The sequence below is a fragment of the Carcharodon carcharias genome, chromosome 12 (assembly GCF_017639515.1).
Source record: "Carcharodon carcharias isolate sCarCar2 chromosome 12, sCarCar2.pri, whole genome shotgun sequence".
Classification (NCBI taxonomy): Eukaryota; Metazoa; Chordata; class Chondrichthyes; order Lamniformes; family Lamnidae; genus Carcharodon; species Carcharodon carcharias.
This window is the reverse complement of record NC_054478.1, coordinates 99,755,785-99,781,925: the sequence shown is the minus strand read 5'-3', so window position 1 is coordinate 99,781,925 and position 26,141 is coordinate 99,755,785. Positions and strand designations below refer to the sequence as shown.

General features: G+C 39.7%; 1 protein-coding gene across 2 annotated transcripts in view; it reads right to left on the bottom strand.

Moving 5' to 3' along the window:
- Nucleotides 1-26,141, bottom strand: part of myo1b (myosin IB) — a 290,431-nt gene that overhangs the window by 151,934 nt on the left and 112,356 nt on the right. For both annotated transcript variants that reach the window (XM_041200715.1, XM_041200716.1), the window contains exons 5-7: nt 3,401-3,505; nt 1,648-1,694; nt 810-873 (exon numbers count right to left, since the gene is read on the bottom strand). In XM_041200715.1, coding sequence (XP_041056649.1) covers nt 810-873; nt 1,648-1,694; nt 3,401-3,505 — 216 coding nt within the window. The remainder of the gene's footprint in view (nt 1-809; nt 874-1,647; nt 1,695-3,400; nt 3,506-26,141) is intronic.

The following is a 26,141-nucleotide window of genomic DNA, read 5'->3' as shown; positions in this document are numbered from 1 at the left end:
GTTGGCTGCAAGGCTTCGTGAAGCAGAGGCACAATCATTCAACAACTTCTTGCTAAATCTCCACCTCAAGAAATCACCATCTCTAAAGGCTAAGGATAGCAGGAAGGTAGTGCCAGATAGGTGACTTGGGCTCGAAACATGATGGGTATGAGACAGTAGGTTTTTTGACATACCTTTGGTGCCAAAGTAACAGAAGACATTACAGAGCAAAGTGCACCAATAACATTTGCACAATCAAATCAGCAACCATCCATCCAAACCTCTTCAAGTTTCAGAGCAGATACTGTACAACACAGAAGAGGGAAGTGAACTGGGGCGAATATAATAAATCCTTCCCTCAGTGAGTGATACCTATGAGTATGAACTATACTCCCAAAACACACAGCTATGATCCCACATTTCATTACAGATTGTTCATGAAGCGGTGCCCACAGTTGAAACCACTTGGTAAAGATATTGTAAAACAATCAGCATTTTTTGTTAGCTTTTAATTGTATGTCAAAACTCTGCATCCCACAGCACCTGAATTCCATCTGTTTAATACCACCTCAAATGCTTAACAAAGTATTAATTCCCATCGTGCCAATTCTAGCTACAGAGACATAACTTGATTCCCAGGAACAGAAAGGGCCCAGCACACTACCTGTGCAGTATTCTGTAATGACATCACTGAGGAAATCATGTGGGCTGTGCAGGTAGTTGTCTACAGCGCGACCTGCCCTGGGGAATCAACATAATCTGTGTAGCAAATACATTTCTTCCCCCTTGTCTTTGCAAAACCATCTTATTTACCACTGTGGAATACTTACAGTTGCTGATAACGCCACCAAGGGGGTCACCTTTGAAGTCAAACTCAATATCCATATACTTTCCCTGTGAAATTGAAACATTCCATTGGATGTGTTATGAAATTGATGTAAGAGAGACAATTAAAGAAACTATAACCAGTGTCTCAATGGAGGATAAAGAAATGTACTACTATTTACATTTTCTACCAAATATGGTTAACAAAATTTTAAACTGTGCTCTTTCATTCTACAATTAGGGCATTTTCTGTTGATCCAAAAAAATTTGCTTGCAAAATAAATAGGCATGATTTTAACCTCTGCTTACAGTGTCCATGTAATTTGAAAGAGGTTCATAATTTATGCAGGTTCTCTCAAGAGATGCTGTGGCAGTGCAGTTACATTCCTACTTTGTGACTTTTGTCTCTTAACCTTTGACTCAGCCCCTTAACACTCAGAGAAGCTTATGACAAAGCCACAGATTGGTAACAGACTGAGAGAAACCCACAGGAGGTAACAGATGACAAAAGGTGGTGTTTGAACCCATGCCTTCTGAAAGACAGTGCTGTATCAAACAATGCCAAAGTTTATAAGGAATTTTCATGTGTCACAAACCAAAGCAACCAAAAGGTGAAGAGGATAATGTGACATGAAGTGACACAGCCTTGCACTTTTATGAACAACATTTCTCATGCAGTAGAATTAACTCAAGCACCATGCATATCTACGTTTTAAATCATTCTCAATCATTTGATGAGAAATTGAAACATGACCTTTTTTAATATTAAAAACTTGATCATAGCTTTCTAATATAAAAGCTAACAGGAACAACTCTGAAATGTCAAACAAAATAGCTACTTACAAATCTGGAAGAATTGTCATTCCTCATAGTTTTGGCATTTCCAAAGGCTAATGGAAGAAAACAAGGAAGAAGAATGCATTAACCGGAATTCTTTGCTTCTCTTATACAGAGATTTAAAAATAGTAAATCAAATCTCACAATGGCAAACTATGAAACAATGTAACTTCATCTGAAACAGATGGAAACGGGTTTGTACTCGAAAGAGTTACAAATCAGAACCACAAAAAAAAACTGGATGAGACACAAAAACAAACATTTGTACTCCAGGGATCAGGATGAGCATTCTATCCGTACACAAACCACTAAGAACCAGTCGCTCTTTCAGTTACCGAGTCACATAGTACACTGCACTGTGAATTGCTGGATTTGATTTGATACTTTTCTACAATGCAATTGGCGGTCTTGACCGTAAGTGTTTTGTTCAGTAATAACCAGGTTACACTACAGAAATGCTTAAGTGTTGATGTTTATTCCACTTCAGTCTGTGATAGTGCTATAAATCAGTATTCCTGCATCTAGAGCATTCTAGAAATGAAAAGTCTTCCTCTATAGATCAAAATCCAAATTTGTTAAAACTGGCTTCCTAAACTATGAAATGATGCTCAGCCTTTGACTTACATTATAAAGCAACTCCTATGATGTGAGAGAAACAATGTGGCTTGTTTAGAAAGCTCTATAGTGAAATATTTAAGTCCCATGGTTCTACTTGATGAATTTCAGAAGCCTTGATCAAGGTAGGCCAAGTAGAAAGAAATTATGACACCTCAAAAAAAAAAATGAGAATCGTGAATCTCCTTACAGGTAAGAATAGATCTTTGGTAGTGAAGTTAGAGTGTGAGCTAGAGTATTCTTACCTGCCTGACAAGAGGTAGCCTGAAGTTATCAGGCACTGATAGCGAACAAAAGTGGATGTACTGAAATGGAGAGTCAACATACCAGTGTGCTGCAGAATATTAGATTGTGTGTTCACTACAGTGAAGGTGAGTGGGATGGGGAGGCAGACATAACCAAACAGAAAGCAGGAAATACTAAATACATACATGTGTATGTGTGTGTGTGTGCACGCACGTGTGTATATATGTACACACACACAGATATATTTGAAACTTTCTTGATGCTTCAAAGAGTAAATGCATCATCCAATGTACTGAGCATATAGCCCTGTAATTCAGCCAGTTTATCCAGATGCAACTGATCATTGCCAGTGCAACAGTTGGTGTCTACAATCTGCCTCAGTTTTCCTGGGTTGTGAGTTGGTGGTTGTGTGTCCAAGGCCGCGCATGTGCGCGGCCGGGGGTGGGGGGGAGGTTTGTAGACGGGACTTTTTTTTTTAGTTAAGCTTAGGACCCTCAAGATTATCCAGTGAAATTCGCTTCCCAATTGATCACTTCCCACTATGTGTGATTCCTATGCAGCAAGCTGCTTCCAGACCATAGACTACTCTATTTGATATACCAGACTCCTGTATAATCACTTAAGACTGTGAATGACCCAGAGTAATTTCAGGAAGATGTCTCAGGTGCTACATGATGGTGGATAGTTTCTCATGAATGGACTTCAGCTTTAACCCCATGACACTTCAGAACCTTTCCTATGTATTAACCCCATAAGATAATTCTTACATGCATGACCTTAGAAGAATGGAACTGAATGTTAAAATAAATTTGGACCTTAACATGCTTTGGTTTTGGCACAAGAACACCACTACCCCTATTAGAAAGCAAGGTGACATACTAAATATCCTTAAACTTACCCTCAAGCACAGGGTTTGACTGCAGCAGCTGCTCCTTAACTTGATTGACCTCTGCTCCCTTGCCACAAACAGCAGCAACATAGGACATAACCAATTTACTGGCCTCTGGAAGGATTGAATACACGTAAAAGTTTTGTTAGTACAGTTACCATTTTATTTCACTAAATTCAATCAATCCTGTACTTCTGAATTATATTCAAAGTAATGAACAAATACAAAAAAAGTCCTTCATACATCATTTCTGAAATACCAGGAATATAACTGATATAATCAGCCAACTGATCAATCGGATCAAGCTGTCATTGTTCAGACATGGCATCCAACCTAACCGAACATGTGGTGGTAGCAGCAGTTGTGGTGGGGAGTGAAATTGGAGTGGAGCAGGTGCTGCACCTGCTCCATGATATCCTATTCATGTAAGGATGCATGAAACAAGGATTAGGCCCTGTATTTACATTTGTAATGGGCCTAAATATCTGTCTGGGGCAATTTGCAAGGAATCCTAAAAATTAGCATGACCCAATTTCAGGTTAGAGATATCGCAGGCTTCCTTGGAGCACAGAACGTCGGTCCCTGAAATTGGTCTGGTCATAAAATGGGGGCAATGAAGTCCAATCTCAAACTCATTGCATACCTAAATTTAACATCAGTCGCATTCTGTAGGCTCAGATGAAACAGCCACTTGGATGAGATACTTGAAAGTGGCCAACTGCGCTTCTGCATGAGCAAGTGTCTTCAAGTAATAGAGAATAAAGCTGGTAGTGGTGGCAAAAGAAAAATGTTTCTATTTACACAAAAATTCAAAATTTCTTTGGATTATTTGCCTGAAATGTATAATCTGCTTTCAGATCCTTGGCAAAGTTACCTGGTGTCATCTCTACTAATTATATTTGTACTAACTGAAGGTGCGCCCGAAGGGCAAAAATTGGCAGAGCTGAGACTCTGTCCTGACGTACATCAGTTTCCCACAGTGGGAATGGGGGCGGAACTCTGACAAAATCTATTTTGCTCGAACACCCTTCATCTGACATTGCTAGTGTCAGTGCTAGTGTAGGAAAATGCAGCCCATTTTTTAAAAATTAGTTTGACTTAGCAATTGTATGATAGAGACCAACTGTAACCAACCACACCAGACATTTGCATTAGCTTAAAAACAAAAAAACTGCAGATGCTAGAAATCCAAAACTAAAACAGAATTACCTGGAAAAACTCAGCAGGTCTGGCAGCATCGGCGGAGAAGAAAAGAGTTGACGTTTCGAGCATGTTGAAGGGTCATAGGGACTCGAAACGTCAACTCTTTTCTTCTCCGCCGATGCTGCCAGACCTGCTGAGTTTTTCCAGGTAATTCTGTTTTTGATTTGCATTAGCTTGTTTAGTAACAGTAATAGTTCCCAAACATCCATTTTTTTGACAATTATATGAGACACAAAATGGACCCAGGATAAGATATTGTAATGTGTAGAGAAGGAAAGTAAAGGTATTTTAAGAAAAAAAGCTATTTGTGCTAAAATGTTGTGAAAAGGCTTCAGCATTATGTGAAACTTCTGAGAAAGTTAACACTGATTTAAGTCCAATATTCCAATTAATGTTTTGTATCAAATATGCACTCTGACTTGTGCACATTAGAAACAATTAGAAGTCAACTGAAAAAGCATTGATATATTCCAGGATTGATATCAATGATAAATAAAAGTTCATTGTTAAAGATACAAGGTTCTGAGCTCAATCATTTTTTAGTGCCCCCTTAATTTCAGACACTAAATATAAATGTTTCTATTGCAGGTTTTGAGCAAAATGCATTAGGAATGTACCTAAGAAAGGTTGGCATTTTGGATGTGATTCTTTGTGATCATTGAGGAACAGTCACACTTTTATCTTTCACTTTCAGACACTGATACAAAATACACAGTCAGCCAACTTTTGTTTCCTATTTGCCATGCTTGGCTGATAGACCTCTTACCACATGTGCTTACATGTACTATATTTCAAACTCCAAGAAAATGGTACTAAATTAGTTGCAACAGCAGCAGAGCTCAGTCATCCTCAAACAGGACAGATCATATATACTAGATAGTCCAGAATAATGCATTTTAAAATCAAATTCAATTTGCTGTGGCTGAGGTTAAGAGGTGGCAGATGGGAGGGGTTGGCGTCATTTGGCCTCACCAACTCCCCTTAGTAACATTTTTGAACATTTTCATCAGTTAATTATCTTGTATATGAAAATGGGAGTTTCCACTGAGCAATATATCAAAACGAAGATAGTTCTCTCACCTGTAAACATCGCAACTGTTTACTCAAAGAATCTGCACTCCAAATCAAAGAAAGAAAGATGTTTAGAGAGTAGTCCTACGATTTTTAGCCCTCCATTTTGCCTGCCTGTTTTCACACGTGGCATATGGAATAGGGACTAGATGCTTTGTCAAGATTCATCAGCGATTCAGTTCAAAAATGACTGAAAATAGTCCTTAAGATACAGGACTATTTATTATGAAGAAACAATTTATACATCAATTCAAATATTATAGTACATGTTTGTTGCTGTTTGTTTCTGGTCCTGTGTAATTACTTCATTTCAAAATGAATTCAACTATTATGTTACCCAGAAAGTAACAATCTGATAATGGATTATTTCCTGTCCTTTGGACTGTTCAGGAGAGATTGTGGGAACCCATGTGGAGTCTGGTGCTTAGCATATAAGAAAAGGTAATTGTTAATCTTCCTACCCTCTATCCAATTATGTCACATACAAGAGTTCAATTTTAGTTCCTGGGAAACACAGGGCTGCTAATGGGAAAATGCTTTTTTGCCAGCAGCACAAGTCTTGGGAAGAAGTTCAAATTGCAATAATTAGATCCCTCTATAATTCTGTACAAAATTGTAATGATCATTTAACACATTTGTTTTGATTTTGACCCAAAAGTGGCAATGATGATTGAACACTGAGTAACACTCCTGTTGAAAAACTCACTCAGACCACAAGTTCATATTTTGCCACCCAGGTGTGTGACTGCATAGATTTTCTTGAATTATCTGACTCCTGCGTGCCAAAACCAAAGAATCCATTATGGTGCATATCATACATAGCTGCACCGTAGATTGATTAATTGAAAATTTATAACTTATTAGCATTATAACAAAGTTAAAAGTGCCTGTTATGTCTGTCTGGTGGGAAAGTATTTCTGGGAACACTTCACAAAGACCAGCTGTAGTTCCCAAAAGGAAATGACTCATCCTCTTGATGCTGAGTACTTGTAGGCAAACATAATGTGATTACTTAATAAGACCTATCGAGCTAGCCCTATGGCAAAAGAAATGATAGTGCATGTCAAGCTCCCCATGGTGATAGAAGTTTCAAATATTACTCACCTGGATGAATAGCGCCTGTATACATTGGATGCAGGTCAGAGGCGGCCACAGGGGTTGCTGAGTGCCAAGGTGGTCTGTTTAAAAGGCCCCGCCTCTGTTCTCTGCAACTTCAGTTGTTTTGTTAAACATTAGCCCTCACACCCATGCCATGACCCTTCCACCCCCCCATGGCCTCTTATACCCTCTATGCCAACCCATGCCTCCCATCTATCCCCATTGTCCCTTATAGCCCCTTGGCCAATGTAGGGCCACATTTCATACTTTGTGGGGGTTTCTACAGTCAGGAAAATTCCCAACCCGGGCCAGCCAACTCAGAGGAAAATGCTGGCAAAGACAGGATTTTCATTGTGGGCAGGTGGTGGGCGGGGCAGTGGGGGGAGGGGGTGCAGGGCGGTTGGGGTCTGCAGTCAGGCCAGCTGACCCAGGAAAGCGTTTAGAGGCAGCCACAGGAGCTGTTGGGTGCACAGGCAGGCTGTTTTAAAAGGCACACCTTGGTGCTGTAGGTCTTTCTCCCAGTTATAATGAAAGCAGAGAGGCCCTCTTCCCTCATACCCACCCCCTCACCACCCCCTCCATGCCAGCATATGCCCCCCACCCACTCCCTATGGCCCCTCATGCCTCCCATGCCAAACTATGGCACTTCCATGCCCCTTCACCCACTTTACACTGCATAGAATCAATGAACCCTATAGTGACAGTAGGATGTGTAAAAAAAGCTTTAAGAACATTCATTGATAACTTCCCACTTTTGTATTAAAAAAATCCTTTTTACTAGTCCAATAAAAGTGTCATCATCCAGATCTTTTAAAGTATCAATAACAGAAACCACAAGCACTTGAAACCTCTATCTTGTGTAAGTAAACATTGTGAAAATAACAGCATAGGCCAGCAATCAAGCAATGTTTTCCCTGGGTCTCAGGTGTTTTATCAGAGCAATGGATACCTGCGCTCTCAGTCAAGCCTCATTATGCATTATTGACATGCAGACAATGGTTTATGATACCTCTCAAGATGCTATGAACTATGATTCTTTAAGAAGCTGGCCCAACTCCATGAAAACTACGGAGGACCAGAACATGCCTATCCCCACAATAAAGCCAACCAGCTTGTGAATGCATGGTACTGGCTGGTAATCCATACCTTATCCTTAAAAGGCACTCCTGAAAATCAGAAACCGCGGGAATGCGGTCAAGAATCCCGGCTGCCATTTTCAAAGGGTTCCCAAGTCATCCCGACTCAGTGAAAATTTATCCCTTAGTGTCATCTTATGACCCCACCCATTCTCTGGCCCCCTTACAGCCTCTATCTCAAGTTTGTACCAATTCATGCCCTTACTCACCTGGCCAACTCACCCAGTATCCATCATAGGCAGACCTCAGGAACCATGCTGAGATTAAATAAAACAAAGTTCTAAATAACTATTACAGAGTTCACTATATATATATATATATATATATATATATATACACACACACATATACACATTTAAGTCCCCTCAAGTACTTAATCTTTTAAAATGAACATTTATATTCATAACCCCACAAAGACAACTAATCCTTTAATAACTCCTTTGAGCTGTCAACCCTTCTGCTGTGATAATGGTAGGTTGTGAAAAGCAGCCAATCACTAATAATGTTAAAATGATAGCACTTAGGGTTATGTCAACAGTTACTGAAACTGCTAGAACAGATTTTTTATTTTTTTAAAACGCTCACAGATATAGGTTTTTTCCCAACTTTTAAAAGGCTGGCCATTTAAATAACCTGACAGATTGACAGATCTACAGACCTTATCTGCCCTTCATGAGCATTTAAGGTCTCTCTAAAGATTCATAACACCCACACTGTAGGATAAGGCGCTGGCTCCAGCGAAAATGTGGCCTGTTTGAACTCAACACCAAGTTCAAATCGCCTGCTGAGTTCGGGTTTCCCACACGTGGGAGTCACATCCTGCCGTGGTTCCCTCCCACCACCCCTGGTGAAAATAGGAACTGGCAGAAATGGGTGGGGAGGGGCGACTTTCGAATACGGGTCCCGCCCACCATTTTTAAGGTCAATGGAGTCTCCATGACTCTGCAAAAATCCAGCCCATTATCTCAGTTAGGTGTTAGAGCTGCCCCCTTGTTACTCTTGAAAAGTCTGGCTTGATGTGGAGGTTTTCACTGCAACATGTGCTGCACAGTAGGTTAGCTTTGTTTAACTGAGCAATGAGCATCATATTTTATCACAGGATCAAGGAAAAGAAGTTTCTACTTAAATCGGTGGATTTAAAGGCACCAGCTTGAAACATTGTTTCTCTCTCCGCTGAGTGCTTCCAGCATTTTCTCTCTATTTCAGAGTGCACAGTATTTTACCTTTTTGTAAGTAGATATATTCTTTAGTTACCTAATTGCACTCATTTTATATGGGCTGGTGACAAACAAATTCATCTTTCTCAAATCAAAGTGCTTTTGTTCATGGATATATGGGGTGGAATTTTCTAGCTCCGGCCACTGCCAGGATCATCCAGTCCTGCAGAAGTGAATGGACTTAAGGTTGTCCCCTCACAGCAGGGCCAGAAAATCCCAGCCATGGACTAAGGTTATGAAAATTACTACCCAATCAGGACTTCAATCTTAAATCTGAGTTAAAGTACTATATTCATTCTGTCAATTGATCCATTCTGCTTCTACCTTTTATCTGTTCCTTAATGAAAACTGATTTGCAATTTTCAGCCCGAATCCTAGGTTGGTCAAATGTTATTTTCAGCCAATTTCAGTAGAGGTTAGGAATTACGTAGTTTATTCACACTGTTTGCTTTGTGTAAACCATTATTTGACAAACCACCCATAATCAAAAATTACTTTGCACATAAGCTTACGTTTCAATTCAAGAGGAATGAGGGCTTGTTTGGGTTCAAAGGCAAACTTTTATGTTAGGACACAAGAAGGAATGTGAGTTCAAATCTTAGTGCATATGTTTCTGATTATGGGCACACAAAACACAAAAAATGTGTAAATAATTTATATGAATTAATAAACAGAGCATTAGACCCAAGAATGCATTCTGCTAACTAAACACAAAGCTTTTGACTACTTCTTTTTGGTTACACCAAATGCAAAACCTTCACTTTTTGACAGAAAACAATCTTATAATTAGAACATCCTCTCACTTTCAAATAAAACCAATACCCATCTGAAGACGTGGACAACAATTTAAAACACTGCCCTCAAAATTCAAGAAATGTTTGATTTCATGTCCAAAGAACTCATTAAACCTCACCCCAATGTATGGAGGTCATTCATTTAAGGCAACAACATTCAAAGTATTACGCAAGTAATCACTTCCATTTAGGCTACAGTTATTTTTTCTTCTGCATACACAAATGTAACATAATCTTCAGGCAAGTTGAATGACCATCTCTGCCCAAGACATGACAGCAGCCAAGCACTAGATATTTACTGCAAAACTCTTTTTATAGACTGTCAGTCTGGGCTTAGATTAGGTTTTTCAGTAAATTAGAAGGGAAATTTTTCAAATCTAGAAAGACTGCAGCAAACAGAACTACAGTGATTAAGAAAAGATAAACTACTCCCAGACAGGTCACACCATAATCAGCAGATCATTTTAACAAAGTTGATGCTATTCTGAACATTTGGCCTGGAGGTGTAGTTGAAAAAAAACTCTTGAAAAGGTTGCATTGTGCCAATGAAAAGCAGCTCTGTTTTACTTGTATTTTGTAACATTTTTATGACAAGGCAATTTATAAATAGTGCAACAGGATACAAGGCTCTAGGCAAGCAGCGCCACTCCTCTTCTTCAGTCTTATGACAAGTGATATGAATCACATGCTCTTTGGTGTATTAAACCTACAGTTTTTCTCATCAAATATTTGAAAACGTAAAGCACAACTTCTAGTTAATGTCTGACAGGTGCCTAGTTCAAATAAAGCCTTAAGTGAATAGGGATGCACACATTTCTAAATGGACAAAATTACGTTAGATGGAGCGGGGGACATAACAGCAGCAAGGGCAACATTGTGCAGCTACCGAACCAATGTTTTTGACTGACACTAGACAAGTGACCATAGATTTTTCCATGCAACAGTCAGACAATGCCTCTCCCTCTTAAAAGATTAACAAGCAAATGTTGAATGGTATAAGCTAGGAGGGCAATATTGGACCTTCTCCACACCGCACTCTCCTCTCCGAACTCAAAGCTCTTTGAGATTGCCTGTAAATGAAGAGGCATGCTTATTCTTCCTACTTGTATTTGCTTCAGAAGTAATACTGCTGTTATATTCAAAATTGAAGGGCAGATTTTTTTTGCATCAATGAACATCCTGCACAGAGAAGTAAATTGATACAAAAGCTGTTGGAGCTGATGAGTGACAAACATCACATGGCTATTCATTGTATTAAACCAGATTGGGGCAGTGAGTGGGTTTACAGAGATTTGAATGTTTCTCTTTAATTTAACTCCTGCTGGTCAAACTGGAAGTCGAACATTCCTCTGATTTTCAACTCCTGGCATTGCATTACATTTATTTCGTTAATTTCAAGTTCATAATACAAATCTCAACATATTTTCAATTTTAATAAGACCTTTTAACAATGTGGGAACTTCAACTCACACTAACACAGTGCTTGATAACGCCGCCCAGATTTCCCTGTTGCCCTTATTTCTCCTCCACATCCACCCACACCCCATCCCAATCTGGCATAATCTTATCCATTTGGAAATCCGTGCATCTCTATTTACTTTCGGCTTTGTTTGAAATTGGCACCTGTCTGAAACTAAGCAGTGACTGGACTTTACATTTTGAAATATTTGAAGATGGATACTGCAAGTTTAATACAATGAAGAGCCATGAGATTTGTGTCACTCAACAGCTCCAACAGCTTTTAATTTCAATTTGCTTCTCAGTGTAGGATGCTAATTAACACAAAAGCCTCCCCTTTGATTGTTGGAAAAAGTCTACTCTTCAGAAACTCTCATAATTGAATAATCCCAATGTTGACATTTCTACTTTTCCCGTGTACTTCAGACAGCAACAGAGAGCTGTACAAGATTGCCAATGACACTTGGCTGGTAATGGACTCTCCAGAGCAGTTAATAGCTGAGCGGAAACCATACTCCGCAGGTGAAATGATACCAAGTAAATTAGTGCTAGAAAATAGATATTGGAAGAGTGCTCAGTGCATAAAATAAACTCCTTCGGTGTGAGAGCACTCAAATTGAACTGTTTCAAAGAAAGAAATTCTAAACCACCAAATACTACTTAATAAGGGATGAACGTAGCAAGCAACAGGGAAGGTCATGTGCCTAATACAGTCATTTGTTCCCTATTTAACATCAATCTTATTCCCCCCATGGCAGGTGGCTAATGTGAAAATGAGCTCTGCGCTGCGGCTAAGAGTGGGATCACATTAAACATTACAAAAAGCATAATCTTCACAAGCCTGATGGGGTATGAATATGCCTATGGTGAAAAAGTGACTTTATTGCCTTGTCTTTTTCTTTATTTCTCTTCATTATGGACTATTATTCTTCCAGCATTATCACACAAGCATAGATATCTCATCCTTCAATCCAGTAATCATCAATTCACAGAATCACAATTGTTACAGCACAGAAGGAGGCCATTTAGCCCGTGTCTGCACTGGTTCTCTGAATTAGCAATTCACCTAGTGCCATTCCCCTGCCTTCTCCCCATAGCCCTGCACATCCTTCCTTTTCAGAGAATAATTCAATTCCCTCTTGAATGCCTTGATTGAACCTGCCTCCACCACACTCAGGCAGCGCATTCTAGATCTTAATCACTTGGTGTGTGAAAAAGTTTCTCCTCCTGTCTCCAATGCTTTGTTTATCTATTACCTTAAATCTGCACCGTCTCCTTCTCGATCCTTCGCCCCTAGGAACAGTTTCTCCCTAACTATTCTGTCCGGATCCCTCGTGATATTGTATACCTCTATCAAATCTCCTATCAGTCTTCTCTTCTCAAAGGAAATCAGTCCCAACTTCTCAAATCTACATAACTGAAATTCCTCATCCCTAGAACCACTCAATTCTTTTCTGCACTCTCTCCAATGCCTTTGCATCTTTCTTAAGTGCGGTACTCAGAACTGAATGCAATACTCCAGTTGAGGCTGAACTAGTGTTTTATACAAGTTTAACATAACATGCTCTTATACACTATGCCCACATTGATAAAACCTAGAATATTGTATGCTTTATTAACTGCTCTCTCAACCTGTCTGGCCACCTTCAATTAGTTATGCACATATGCACCCAGGTCTGCTTCTGCACCCCCTTTAAAATTCATACATTTAACAGTCTGTTGCTTCATTTTAGCAGTTGCACCTCAGAGTGAAGTATCCCAATTTGCATAATTTGTGCAAACACTGCTCCCAAACATAATAAGTTTTTCCATGGAGATGTTTCTGTTTTGGACACAAGATTAACTGAAGTACACATTGCTCATTGGGTTTCATATTAGAATCATAGATATCCAGGTAGATCCTGTTTGCTCTGATTTATCAGAGACATCCCAGTATAAACCAGAGGTTACAAGAGTTCTTCAGCTACAAGAACAGTTAACTTTGTTCCATATGAAGTTAAACTGGCACTGGTCGCATTCATGTGAATATGAAACTAATAGTCCATAAAACATTGAAAGTGAAGTCAAAACTGCCTCAGTGTCTTTCTCATGATGCAATGCAATACAGATCTTAAGGTCCCAATTCATTCCCTAAATTAGCGGAATGTGTAATGTTACACCCTTTTTGGGTGTAGCACTCACTTTTGACTCCCTACTACACTGAAAATGAGCTTACCTCCCCACCATTCACCCCAGTCCATTGTAAGCTTCTGTTGTTTTTGGAAGAAAATGCTATTCTGGGTAGAATTCTCCAGATCAAAGATTGTTCGTAAAACTATCATCCATTGCAGCATTTCATTTCCGCAGCAGCAAGAAGTGGGGAAGGAAAACAGAGCCAGTTTAAACCGGGAGGGATAGGCTACAGGTGAGAGGTGGGAAAACAATATACCAGGACAGCACTGCAGCAAATGGAACAGGTGGTTAGGGAGGGCACTGACTGCATTAATTGGTGGAATTACATCAGTTCCAGCCTGGAGAGCAATGGTTGACACTGGAGGAAAAGTACGAATGAGGGCTTCAGCAGCAGGTGGGCTGAGGCAGGAGCAGAAATAGCCTGGGGTGAAAGTAGGTGACCTTTGTGCTGGAAAGGATATGGGACTGAAGTTCAGTTCAGAATAAAATTGAAGGTGGAAGTCGTCAACAGTCTGACTCAACCTGAGACAGTGATTCCAGAAGGGGATGGAGATTGTGGCACTGTCAAGAAGAGATATTAATGTACATAATGTTATTGGATTTTTTTTAAAATAGAGGTTTAGTCTGTGTGTGCATTAATTGGATTAAAGCCAACTAGTCTGGGTGCTTTGATGTATAGTAGTTTTAAGATGTAAACAGTAAGGTAAAGGGTGCATTTGCATTTTGTTGAATAGAGCATTCAAGAGTGGGAGTGAAACCTTGCACCTAGCTAGGAGACACCAAGCAATGTTTATATTACTAATAAAATTGGTACTATGAAAGGGTTCAACGGACCTGGTGATACAATGAGAATTTACATTCAAAGAGAAAGACTGGGTATAACAGAAAGGAGCGTGTGTGTGTGCAGGTCAGAGGCATGTAAGATCTAAGCCTGTAATCCTACAACTGTCTACAAAGGAGCCAAATTGAAAGGAACCTCATTTTGAATTTGTACGGTAAAAATACTTTGCCTGGTGTCTGCTTAAGTCTAAAAACAAAATACTGCATATGCTGGAAATCTGAAACAAAAACAGAAAATGCTGGAAATACTCAACAGGTCTAACAGCATCTGTGGAGAGAAAAACAGAGTTAACATTTCGAGTCCATATGGTTTCTTCAGAGCTGAAGTGTCATATGGACTCAAAATGTTAACTCTGTTTTTCTCTCCACAGATGCTGTTAAACTTGCTGGGTTTTTCCAGTATTTTCTGTTTTTGTGTCTGTTTAAATCTATTGGTTATTGTTGCTTTAGTAGAGATTAATTTGGCAATTTGTTAAAATGTTATGATAGCAGTAATTTGTAACCATATGTGTGTGTTTAATTTGTTGTAAATTAATAAATGTTTCATTTAGTTTGATATAAAAACCTTTCGAGAACTGGTGGTCTTATTCCTGAATTTAGAGTTGCAACTCAAAACGTACCAAATGAAATCATAGGTTATGACAGTTGTTTAAAGTTTCGCTCTGGGATTTTAAATAACTCAGCCTTTACAAACTGCTGTGTCATAACGATTGGGGGCTCTTGATGGGATAATATTTATAATTCCTTGATTGGTTTGGAATTGATGAATCTTAAGGTTACAAGTACGAGAAGCACTTTGAATTCAGAAGTTGGTGAGTTTTTTTTAAAGAAGTGGTGAGACTGCAAGATAGCTTTGGCAATCGCTAAGACTTGTCTGGGAGTAGAGGACATAACTCTGATTGGGTTGCAACAAATAATCAAGAGTAAGTTAACAGAGTTGGCAGATAAGTTAGAATTGGGGTTACCTGCAGGGGCTAGGAAATCAGATATAATTACAAGTGTAGCACAGCATCTACAGTTGGAAGTGAAACCTGACACTAGTGAGTCACAGCTGGAGGTAGTGAGACATCAGTTACAAATGAAGATGCTTGAATATGAACAAGCAAAGAAACTGAAAAAACTTGAATTAGAAGCAAAGGACAGTGAAATGGCTTTTAAAACAGAATTAGAAATTGTGAAGATAAAGGAAGAAAGAGAAAAAGAGAGCATTCCAACTGAAAATGTTGGCAGTTAAACAAGACACCAATAGTTGAGGAAGGACTTATCTCCAGAGTAGAACCCAGTGGGGAGGGGTTTAAATTCCAAAATCTGAGAAAAAAGATATTGAAGCATTCTTTATTTCATTTGAGGAGCTAGTTAAACAGATGAAATGGCCACAGGAAAACTAGACGTTATTACTACAGTAGAGCGCATGAGGTTTATGCTTCGCTATCAGAAGAAATGTTGGTGAATTATAATGTGGTGAAAAAAGCTATCTTGAATGCATGTAAGTTCACTCCTGAGGCACACAGACAGGAATTTAGGAATATGAGAAAACAGCCTGGGCAAACTTATACTGAGTTTGAAAGAGTAAAACAAAGTAATTTTAACCGGTGGGTATGGGCATTAAATATAGACATAACCTATGCAGCTCTCAGGGAAGTAAATCTTTTGGAAGAATTTAAACATTCAATCCCTTCAGCACTGAGAATTCATGTGGAGGAACAGAGGGTTGATCCTGTAAGACATGCAGCAGGGATAGCTGATGATTATAAGTTAGTTAATAGAGCTAAATCTTTTGTTCGTTGCACCCTTTTAAATTGGAAAAGGATAAAAAGTAGAAAGGTGAAAGGAAGGTAGATAGTCATGGAACAGGAGTAGCTGGAAGTTCCCAGGAAGTTTTTTTCTCAGAATAAAAAAGATGGTGAAGATGGAAGTGACATTCAAAAATTGAAGTGTTTTCACTGAAATAAAGTGGGGCTGACAAAGTCAGTGTGTTGGAAATTGCCAGGAAAATTTGTTGGAATTATTGGGGTACAGAAAAGCTCTGGAAGTAAAAGTATTCTGGGTTTTGAGGGTCAGGAACAGGAGAAACCTGTGTACAGGTGAAACAGGGAGAATCAGTGGGAATGTGTTCACAGTTTACTGAAAAGAATGCTGAGGAGCAGATTGCAGAAATGTTTAATGGAAAGTCTTTCCATACGTACAGGGTGGAGTAGGTAAAGATGTTAAAATCTTAAGAGGCACAGGGGCTAATCAACCTTTAATGTTGTGGAAAGTGATTACTTGTTAAAAGGGAGTATTGCAGGAGAAGGAAATAATAAGTGGAGTTCGTGTAGATGCTAAATCTATTCCATTGTGGAAGGTAAATTCAAAGAGCAAACAGTGGACGGTGAAGTTATTGTTGGAGTGGTGGAAAAATTGCCCATTGCAGGGGTTCAATTTATTCTGGGTAATGATGTAGCTGGATCACAAATGTGGGTGATGCCTATGGTAGTTGAGCAGCCTGTATAAGTGTTTTGAACAGAGGTGTTACAGAAGGACCATCCTAGATTGTATCCTGATTGTGTTGTAACGAGATCAATGGCTCATAGGGAAGAAGGAGGAAAACAAGAAGGGCAGGCAGTTTAAAGTCAAGAAGAAGGTATCAAAATCCAATTAGCTGGCACTGTGTTTGATAACATTGTTCAGGGAGAAAGAATACAATCCAATTCAGCTGAAGTGTTTAACTCAAGGAGCTTAGTGTAGTTACAGTAAAATGATTTGCAATTAAAACAGATATATCAGAAAGCTTACTTAGAAACAGAAGCAAAATGTATTCCAGTATGTTATTACCTTCAGGGAGATATTTTAATGAGAAAATGGAGGTCAGATCATGTCTCAGCAAATGAAAGCTGGAGGGAAGTGCATCAGATTGTTATCCCATTAGGATGTATAAATGAGATTGAGGATTGCTCATGAAATTCCAATGGGAGGACATTTAGGAATTAGGAAAACGCAGGAAAAGATAGAGGAATTTTGGCCAGGATTGCATAGGGATGTAGTCAAATTCTGTAGAACTTGTCATACATTGTCAAGTAACAGGAAAGCCACAAGCAGGGATTAAGCTGGCACCTTTAATCCTAATACCAGCGTTTGAAGAACCTTTAACCAGGGTCATGATTGTGTGGGACCCCTCCCTAAGACTAAAAGTGGAAATCAGTATTTATGACAATGGATGTGGATACCAGGTTTCCTGAAGCAACACCTTTAAGAAATATCACAACTAAGAGGATTGTGGAGGAGCTAATTTTTTTTTTACAAGATAGGTTTACCTAAGGAAATACAATCAGATCAGGGGTCAAATTTTATGTCACAGCTGTTTAAGGAAGTAATGAACAGTTTGGGGATAAAACAGTTTAAGTCAACAGCTTATCTTCCAGAGTAACAAGGAACTTTGGAAAGATGGCATCAAACTTTAAAAACAATGACGACAGCGTACTGTCAGGATTATCCACAGAATTGGGTTACAGGAATTCCATTTTTGTTACTTGCTATTAGAGACACTCCTAATGCATCAACTGGTTTTAGCCGTTTGGAACTAGTTTATGGTCATGAGGTAAGGGGACCACAAATCGATTCATGAGAAATTGGTAGGTCAAAATTCAGAAACTGTACAGGGAAAGATTAAACAGAGTATGAGAGTTTGCTAGAGAACATCTAAAGACATCACAGCAAGTGATGAAAGTGAAGGCAAATAAGAAAGTTAAAACTCACAGCTTTGTTTTTGGAGAGAAAGTACTAGTTTTGTTACCAGTACTAGATGATTCGTTAAATGCAAGATTTAGTGGGCCTTACAGGATTGAAAAGAAATTGAGTGAAGTAAATTATTTAATAAATATTTTAGATAGAAAAAAAGAGGGTGTGTCATGTAAGCATGCTTAAAAAGTACTTTGACAGGGAAGAGGAACAAAAAGTAGCATTAGTGATGGTGATGCTGAGAAAGAGGTAGAAGTGCAGGACTCTGAAATTGATTTTCCTCTAATCAAATTGGATAATGAGGGTGTGCTTGAAAATTTAAATGAAATATTGAGTTACATTCCAAACAAGTGTAAAAGTGATTTGGAAAAGCTGTTGCAGTCACAAAAACCTATTTGTGGAAATAAATTGGGAAAAAACACATTTAGCTATATATGTCTCTGTACAAGTTTCATCTTCAATAAGGCAATATCTTATGGGTTAAATCTGGCAAAGTTATCACAAGTAAAAAACGAAATTGATTTCATGCTTCAAAATGATATCATTGAGTTTAGTTGCAGTAACTGAAGTTTGCCTATTGTATTGGTACCGAAACCAATTGGAACACAAAGACTCAGTGTGGATTATAGAAAGGTGAATACTGTGACAAAAGCAGATTCATTTCCTATACCACGGTTGTACGATTGCATGGAGAAAGTGGGACAATCAAAATTTATCATAAAGATTGACTTACTAAAAGGATATTGGCAGGTATCGTTGTCAGAGAGAGAAAAGGAGATATCAGCTTTTGTAACCCCTAGTGGACTATAATGGTTTAATGTCATGACATTTGGTATGAAGAATGCACTTGCGACATTTCAAAGACTGACAAATGAAGTAATTGCAGATCTAAGCAATTGTGCTGTTAATATTGAAGATCTAATAGTTTTCCTTCAGACGTCGGAGGAGCATTTATGGCATCTGGAAGAATTACTTACTCGACTGCAAGAAGCTAATTTGGTGATGAACTTGGCTAAAAAGTGAATTTACAAAAGTGCAAGTTACGTATCTAGGCCACACTATTGGAAATGCTAAGCTGGCTCCAAGAGAAGCGAAAGTCTAGGTTATCATGGATTTCCCAGTACCTACAACAACACAAGTAGTTTTGAGATTTCTGGGCATGAAAGGGTTTTACTAGAAATTTGTACCAAATTTTAGCCGTGTGGTTGCTCCACCGACTGAACTATTAAAAAGGAACAAGAAGTTTCAATGGACACTGGAGTATCAGAAGTCATTCGATAGTTTGAAAACTGTATTAACTACATCATCAGTTTTGGCAGTATCCAATTATGCCAAGCAATTTAAGTTGGCCATTGATGCAAGCGATATCGGCATTGGGGCTGTGCAGTTACAAGGAGGTGACACTGGAATTGAAAAACGATAGGATATTTTTCACAGAAGTTGAATATACAACAAGATATTCAACGAACAAAAAAGAGACTTTGGGTTTGGTGTTAGCATTGCAGCATTTTGAAAATTATGTTGCAAACAATTCATCAGCGACGATTGTTTATACAGACCATAATCCTTTAAAGTTTCTGGATAAATTTTGAGACAAAAGTGCAAGACTTTCCAGATGGAGTCTATTATTACAACCAATTAATCTATGGATTATATGTGTTGTTGGAAGAGAAAATCTGTTCATAGATGCATTATCAAGAGTTTGAAGCTTAAAGGAAAATTGGGCAATTTTAAAAACATGGACACTGAACTGGAGTGATTTCTGTTGATACCAAGGACTCGTGAATATATATTATGTTAATGTATGCAGCTGGTAACGTAATAGGGTCATAAGTATAGGAGATAGTGAGATGGGTTATTAAAAAAATGAAGCCGTGTTTTGAATTATGACAGTTCATTTCTCGATAGGAAGGGGGATGTCAGGAAGAGATAATAATGTATATAATGTTATTGGAAATTAGTTTTTAAATAGAGGTTTAGTCTGTGTGTGCATTAATTGGATTAAAGCCAGCTAGTCTGGGTGCTTTGATGTATAGTAGTTTTGAAATGTAAACAGTAAGGTAAAGGGTGCATTCACATTTTGTTGAATAGAGCATTCAAGAGTGGGAGTGAAATCTTACACCTAGCTAGGAGACACCAAGCAATGTTTATATTACTAATAAAATTGGTGCTATGAAAGGGGTTCAAAGGGCCTGGTGATACAATGAGAATTTACATTCAAAGAGAAAGACTGGGTACTACAGAAAGGAGAGTGTGTGTGTGTGTGTGTGTGTGTGTGTGTGTGTGTGTGTGTGTGTGCAGGTCAGAGGCATGTAAGATCTAAGCCTGTAATCCTACAACTGTCTACAAAGGAGCCAAATTGAAAGGAACCTCATTTTGAATTTGTAAGGGGAAAATGCTTAACCTGGTGTCTGCTTAAGTCTAAAAGCAAAATACTGCGGATGCCGGAAATCTGAAACAAAAACAGAAAATGCTGGAAATACTCAACAGGTCTAACAGCATCTGCGGAGAGAAAAATAGAGTTAACATTTCGAGTCCACATGACTCGAGTCATATGGATTCAAAACATTAACTCTGTTTTTCTCTCCACAGATGTGGTTAGACCTGTTGAGTTTTTCCAGCATTTTCTGTTTTTGTGTCTAAGTCTATTGGCTATTATTGCCTTAGGTGGAGATTAATTTGGGAATTTGTTAAAAAAGTTACGATAGTAGTAATTTGTAGCCATGTATGTGTGTTTAATTTGTTGTAAATTAATATTTCATTTAGTTTGATATAAAAACCTTTCAAGAACTGGTGGTCTTATTCGTGAATTTAGAGCTGCAACTCAATACGTACCAATTGAAAATATAGGTTATGACAGTTGTTTAAAGTTTCCCTCTGGGATTTTAAATAACTCAGCCTTTACAAACTATGTCATCACAGGCACAGGAGCAAAAGCTACTGTATATCTACCTCTCCAAAGTCTGATCTTCTTTGCACCCTCCCCCAATGTTTCAACCGTAGTTAGCATTTCGGTTCTAACTTCGAGAACACTCACTAAATCTCTTTCCTCTCCCCCTTCAACAGTTTCCTCAAAATCCACCTTTTTGACTGTGCAATCTGTCACCTCCCTTAATTCTTCTTGATGTCCATTTTTATATTTGTGACAATGTAATGTACATCACAAATGTGTTATTGAGCTCAACTGGCTGATGCTGGTGTTTACACTCAACATAAGCCTCCTCCCACCCTAAATTTATCTCAACCTATCATCATATCTTTCTGCACCTTCCTCCCTTGTGTGCTTACTAAGCTCCGACTTATCCCCACTATTCACCTCAACTACTCATTGTGGTAGAAAGTTCCACATTCTAAGCACTCTGAGTAAACAAGTTTCTTATGAATTACTTATTGGATTAATTAGTGACTATCTTATGATCCCTACTTTTGGGCTCTCCCACAAGCAGGTTTATCTTCTCTCATCTACCTTATCAAACTCCTGCACAATTTTAAGACCTCTGTCAGATCATCCTCCACCTCCTCTTTTCTAGAAGAAAAGAGCCCCAACCTGTTCCGTTTTCCCTGATGTTACAACTCCTTAGTTCTGGCATCATCCTTGTAATTTCATCTTTGCACCTTCTCCAATGTCTCAAGACCCTTCAGTAATATGAAGGCCAGAACTGTGCACCATGTGAAGTTGTTTGGTATTGAAAAAGATTATGTAATTGCTAGCATTTTAAGCGTTTTAAACTGCATGTTCTGTTGGCCCATATGTGCAGTGTCATTGTCATCATTCTGGAGCACATCACAATAAAGGACCATATCGCCACCCCTGTCCCCCTCCCCAACCCTTCACAAAAGGTAAAAATTTCTGTCAGGAAAATAATCAGGGTGGCCAGCTGCTAAGGGAAAAAAGACCTTGGCCCATGCAAGGGAGCTGGGACGGGGAGTGGGGAGGAGGGGTGGTCAGATTTGAGAGAGGGAATGGCAGGCCTCCCTCTATTGGTCAGTAAGATGCAATCCCAATTATCTGCTGTCGTTTGCAGTCCTCTTCCCACCCTTCTCTTGTGGTCTACGGCAGGACACCAGTGCACCTGCACAAAGGAGTCAAAGAGGCAGAGGCAGTAGCAAGAGGAGACTCCCAGCAGTCTTCCAATATCACTACCCTGGAAATATGGGACAAAAGTCATCCCAAGGAGATGTAGTACTTGATATGGAACAACCAGCCAAAATACAATCCGTAAGATACGTCCCTGGGCTGGTCACCCTGAAAATTATACAAACAGTCAACAACTTGAAATCAGGTCGAGATGAGCCTAGCATTTTTCTTGCAAACCAACACTATGGTATCACTGTGGTGGCACCACCAGGAGGATCGTGAAATGGTGAAAAAAACGGAGTAAGTTAGCATGAAAGCAAAATGCTGTGGATGCTGGAGGTCTGAAGTGAAGAAAACACAGGAAAAACTCAAGTCTGGCAGCATCTGTGAAAAGAGAAGCATAGTTAACGTTTCAAGTCCAAGACGACTTCTTTGGAAATGAAGAGAGGTGGAGATGTGATGGGTTTTATGCTATTGAAAAGGCAAGGTGGGGAGGGTTAGGTGGAGATACGAGAAGTCAGGGATAGGTTAGAAGGCAGGGGAGATTAAATAACAAAGATGTCATGGAACAAAAGACAAAGAGTGTTAACAGTAGTAGTAAAGGAACAGAGTAGGTGTTAATAGCAGAATAAAGGTCAGCGCTGTCTGAAAGCAAAGCATGAGAACAAGATACAGATTGGCACTGGGGGGAAAAAATATAAAATGGAGGGCAAAGTTCATGGTTTGATATTGTTGAACTCAATGTTGCGTATTGTAAAGTGCCTAATCACAAAATTAGGTCCTCAAACTTGCATTAGGCTTCTTTGGAATATTGCAGCCGGCCAAGGAGAGAATTGTGAGCATGAGAGCAAGGTGTTGAATTGAAATGGCAAGCAATTGGGAGGTCAGGGTGATGCTTGCGGACTAAGTGAAGTTGTTCTGCAAAGTGATCACCCAGTCTTTGTTTGGTCTCCCCCAATGTAGAGGATTCCGCATTGTGAGTGGCGAATGCAATACACTAAATTGAAATAGGTACAAATAAATCACTGCTTCACCTGGAAGGAGTGTTTGGGACCTTGGACAATGAGGAGGGAGGAGATAAACAGTCAGGTGTTACTCCTTCTCCGACTGCATGGAAAGGTGCCATGGGAAGGGGATAAGGTGTTAGGGTGATAGAGTGGACCAGCGTGTCGTGCAGCGAACAATCCTCTCGCAATGCCAACAGAAAAGGGGAAGGGAAGATGTGTTTGGTGATGGCATCATGTGGAAGTTGGCAGAAATGGCGGAGGATGATCCTTTGAAAGCTGCTGGATTGGAAAGTGAGGCGAAATGGAACCCCAGCATGGTTTTTGGAGAGGTGGGAAGGGATGAGGGCAGAAGTGTGGGAAATGGGTTGGATAGGGTTTAGGGCCCTGTCAATCACAGTGGGTGAGGGAGGGGAAATACTTGGTTGAGGGAAAAGGAGGGCATGTCGGAAGCGCAGATGTGGAAGAAAGCACCAGAACAGGAGCAATGGGAATGGAGAAACTGAGAGAATGGAATGGAGTCCTTGCTGGAAGTGAGTTGTGAGTCGAGATAGCTGTGGGAATCAGTTAGCTTGCAGTGAATATTAGTAGACAGTCTATCCCCAGAAATGGAGACAGAGGAGCCAAGGAACGGAAGGGAAGGAAGGTGTCAGAAATGGACCACGCGAAGGATGGAAGTTGGAAGGAAAACTGATTATCTCTTCCACTTCTGGATGAAAGTAGGAAGCAGCACTGATACAGTCATCGATGTACCAGTAAAGAGAGTTGTGGGAGGGGGCCTGAGTAAGACTGGAACAAGGAACGTTTCACATACCCCCCACAAAAAGACGGGCATAACAAGGGCCCATGCGGGTACCTGTAGCCACACCTTTTGTTTGGAGAAAGTGAGACAAGTTAAAGGAGAAATTGTTAAAAGAGAAAACAAGTTCAGCCAGGCAGAATAGGGTGGCGGTTCAGGGAAGGAGGAGAGAGCCCTCAGGCTATCCTGATAGTGGGGAGTGTAGAGGGATTGATTATCCATAATGAAGAGGATACGGTTAGGGCCAGGAAAAGGAATAAGTCAGCACCTGGCATGTCTCATGATTGTGCATTTGCTTTATATCCCATCTTCAGGGAGATTACATTTTGCAACAATCTTCATGGGGTAGGTAGACAAGGAAAAGTAATCTGAAATCATCTTTGCATTACAGAGAGTGCTACTACATATATTTAGTGCCAACAAAAAAAGAGAGAATCTTCTGTCTGAACAGGAACAATGGCATTGCATTTAATCAGGAAGCATTCCTAATGTACTTGCTGATCTGCTCATTTCAGCACCAGCGTGATTAAAACAATCCTTGCCTAGTTCCATATTATTGGTAGCATGAATCATACAGGAAGAGTGGCATTGACTTTTTTTCCCCCAAATGAAAATCTACATTTCCTACTATAGTTTGTAACAAAATCAAATTCATTTCTTTCAAACTTGCAATACTGTACCTTAAATGACTAAAAACATCAAGATGATATTTTCTCTGTAGTAGCAAATAAACTCAATACATGCCAGCTTCTTTTTGGTATAGAGCAAAAAGCACTATTTCCAGCTTGAAACCAGTTAAAACTGAATTATAATTGTGGCTTTGCCAACACACTAATCATGATCTTCATTTTTGGTGAGCTGAATAATGTTACCAGACAGGAAACTATGTGAACCCATCTGGGGGTTGACAACTAGGTCATTCCACTGTAGCCTTTTGATGAGAGGCTACAATGTTTGTTTCCACCATTTCCTACACAAAGGAGGAAGTCCTCTTGTAACTAATTCTAAATTTGTGAGTAACACACTTAACGTATGTGTTCAATCATGCAAATATTCAGAATATTAAGCTTTGTGTAGGGGTTCCTGTTTGTAGCGAAAATGTGTCAATTGTTACATTTCTATGTTCATGCACAATAGGGCGAGGAGAATGACCTACCTCCAGGTTACCGATTTCATGTGCCAACTGTTCAGCAATCCAAAATTCTCATTTGAATTTCTCCAGCAATTTCCTTCTGCATACTTTTAGGCCTTTGAGCCATTATTTCAATAGTCAAATTTCTTTCAATCGCACTGTACCTTAGGCAGCCACATACTTTGTCTAAACAAAAGATTTTAACAGGGAAAATTTAAGGGGATCTGAATGCACTAGAATTTGCTTGGTCCAAAGAGTGGTAGGAATGTGGAGCTCACTACCATAAGTGGTTCAGGTGAATGGCATAGATGCATTAAAGAAGATAGATAGATAAACACATGCAGGAGAAAGGAATAGATGGATATGCCGATAGGGTTAGATGAAGAACGGTGAGAGGAGGCTCATTTGACTCAAATGCCAGCATAGACCAAATGGCATGCTCCTGCACTCTAAATTCTATGGGGAGACATTCCCCTCATCGGGCGGGGGCGAAATGGTCTGCCGCCTACGATCAGACCCCACCTGCGATTTCACGCTGGCTGGCCAATTAATGGCCAGCTGACGTGAAATGCCCACTGAGAGCCTCAGTGTTGCCGGGGCGGGGGTAGGAGGGGCGCAAGCGCTGAAGTTTGCACATGCGCAGGCGAGTGCTGACAGAAAGCTTCCTGAAGGCATAGAGCTGTCTCAGTGAGCTGAAGATTCAAAAATGAAAAATAAAGATTTGAAAAATAAGGGAAACATGTTGCAAATGAGTTTAAAAAAAGGTTTTCCGTTTATTCACTACTGGAAACCTCAACCCCAGCAACGCTGAGGTTCCCAGTTAGTTGGCCAGCCAGTGTGAAATCTCAGGCGGTGTACCGTTTCACAGCCGCTCCCAGACCCACCCGCTGCGCCCACCCGAGGGGAAAATTCTTCCCATTGAATTTAAAGTGTAGAAACATGCCATTTATGATTCACATGCGCCTCCTCCCATGGAGGAGGTTTCACAAAAAATGAAAAGGCTGCCTGGCCTATTCACCCATCCACCAACC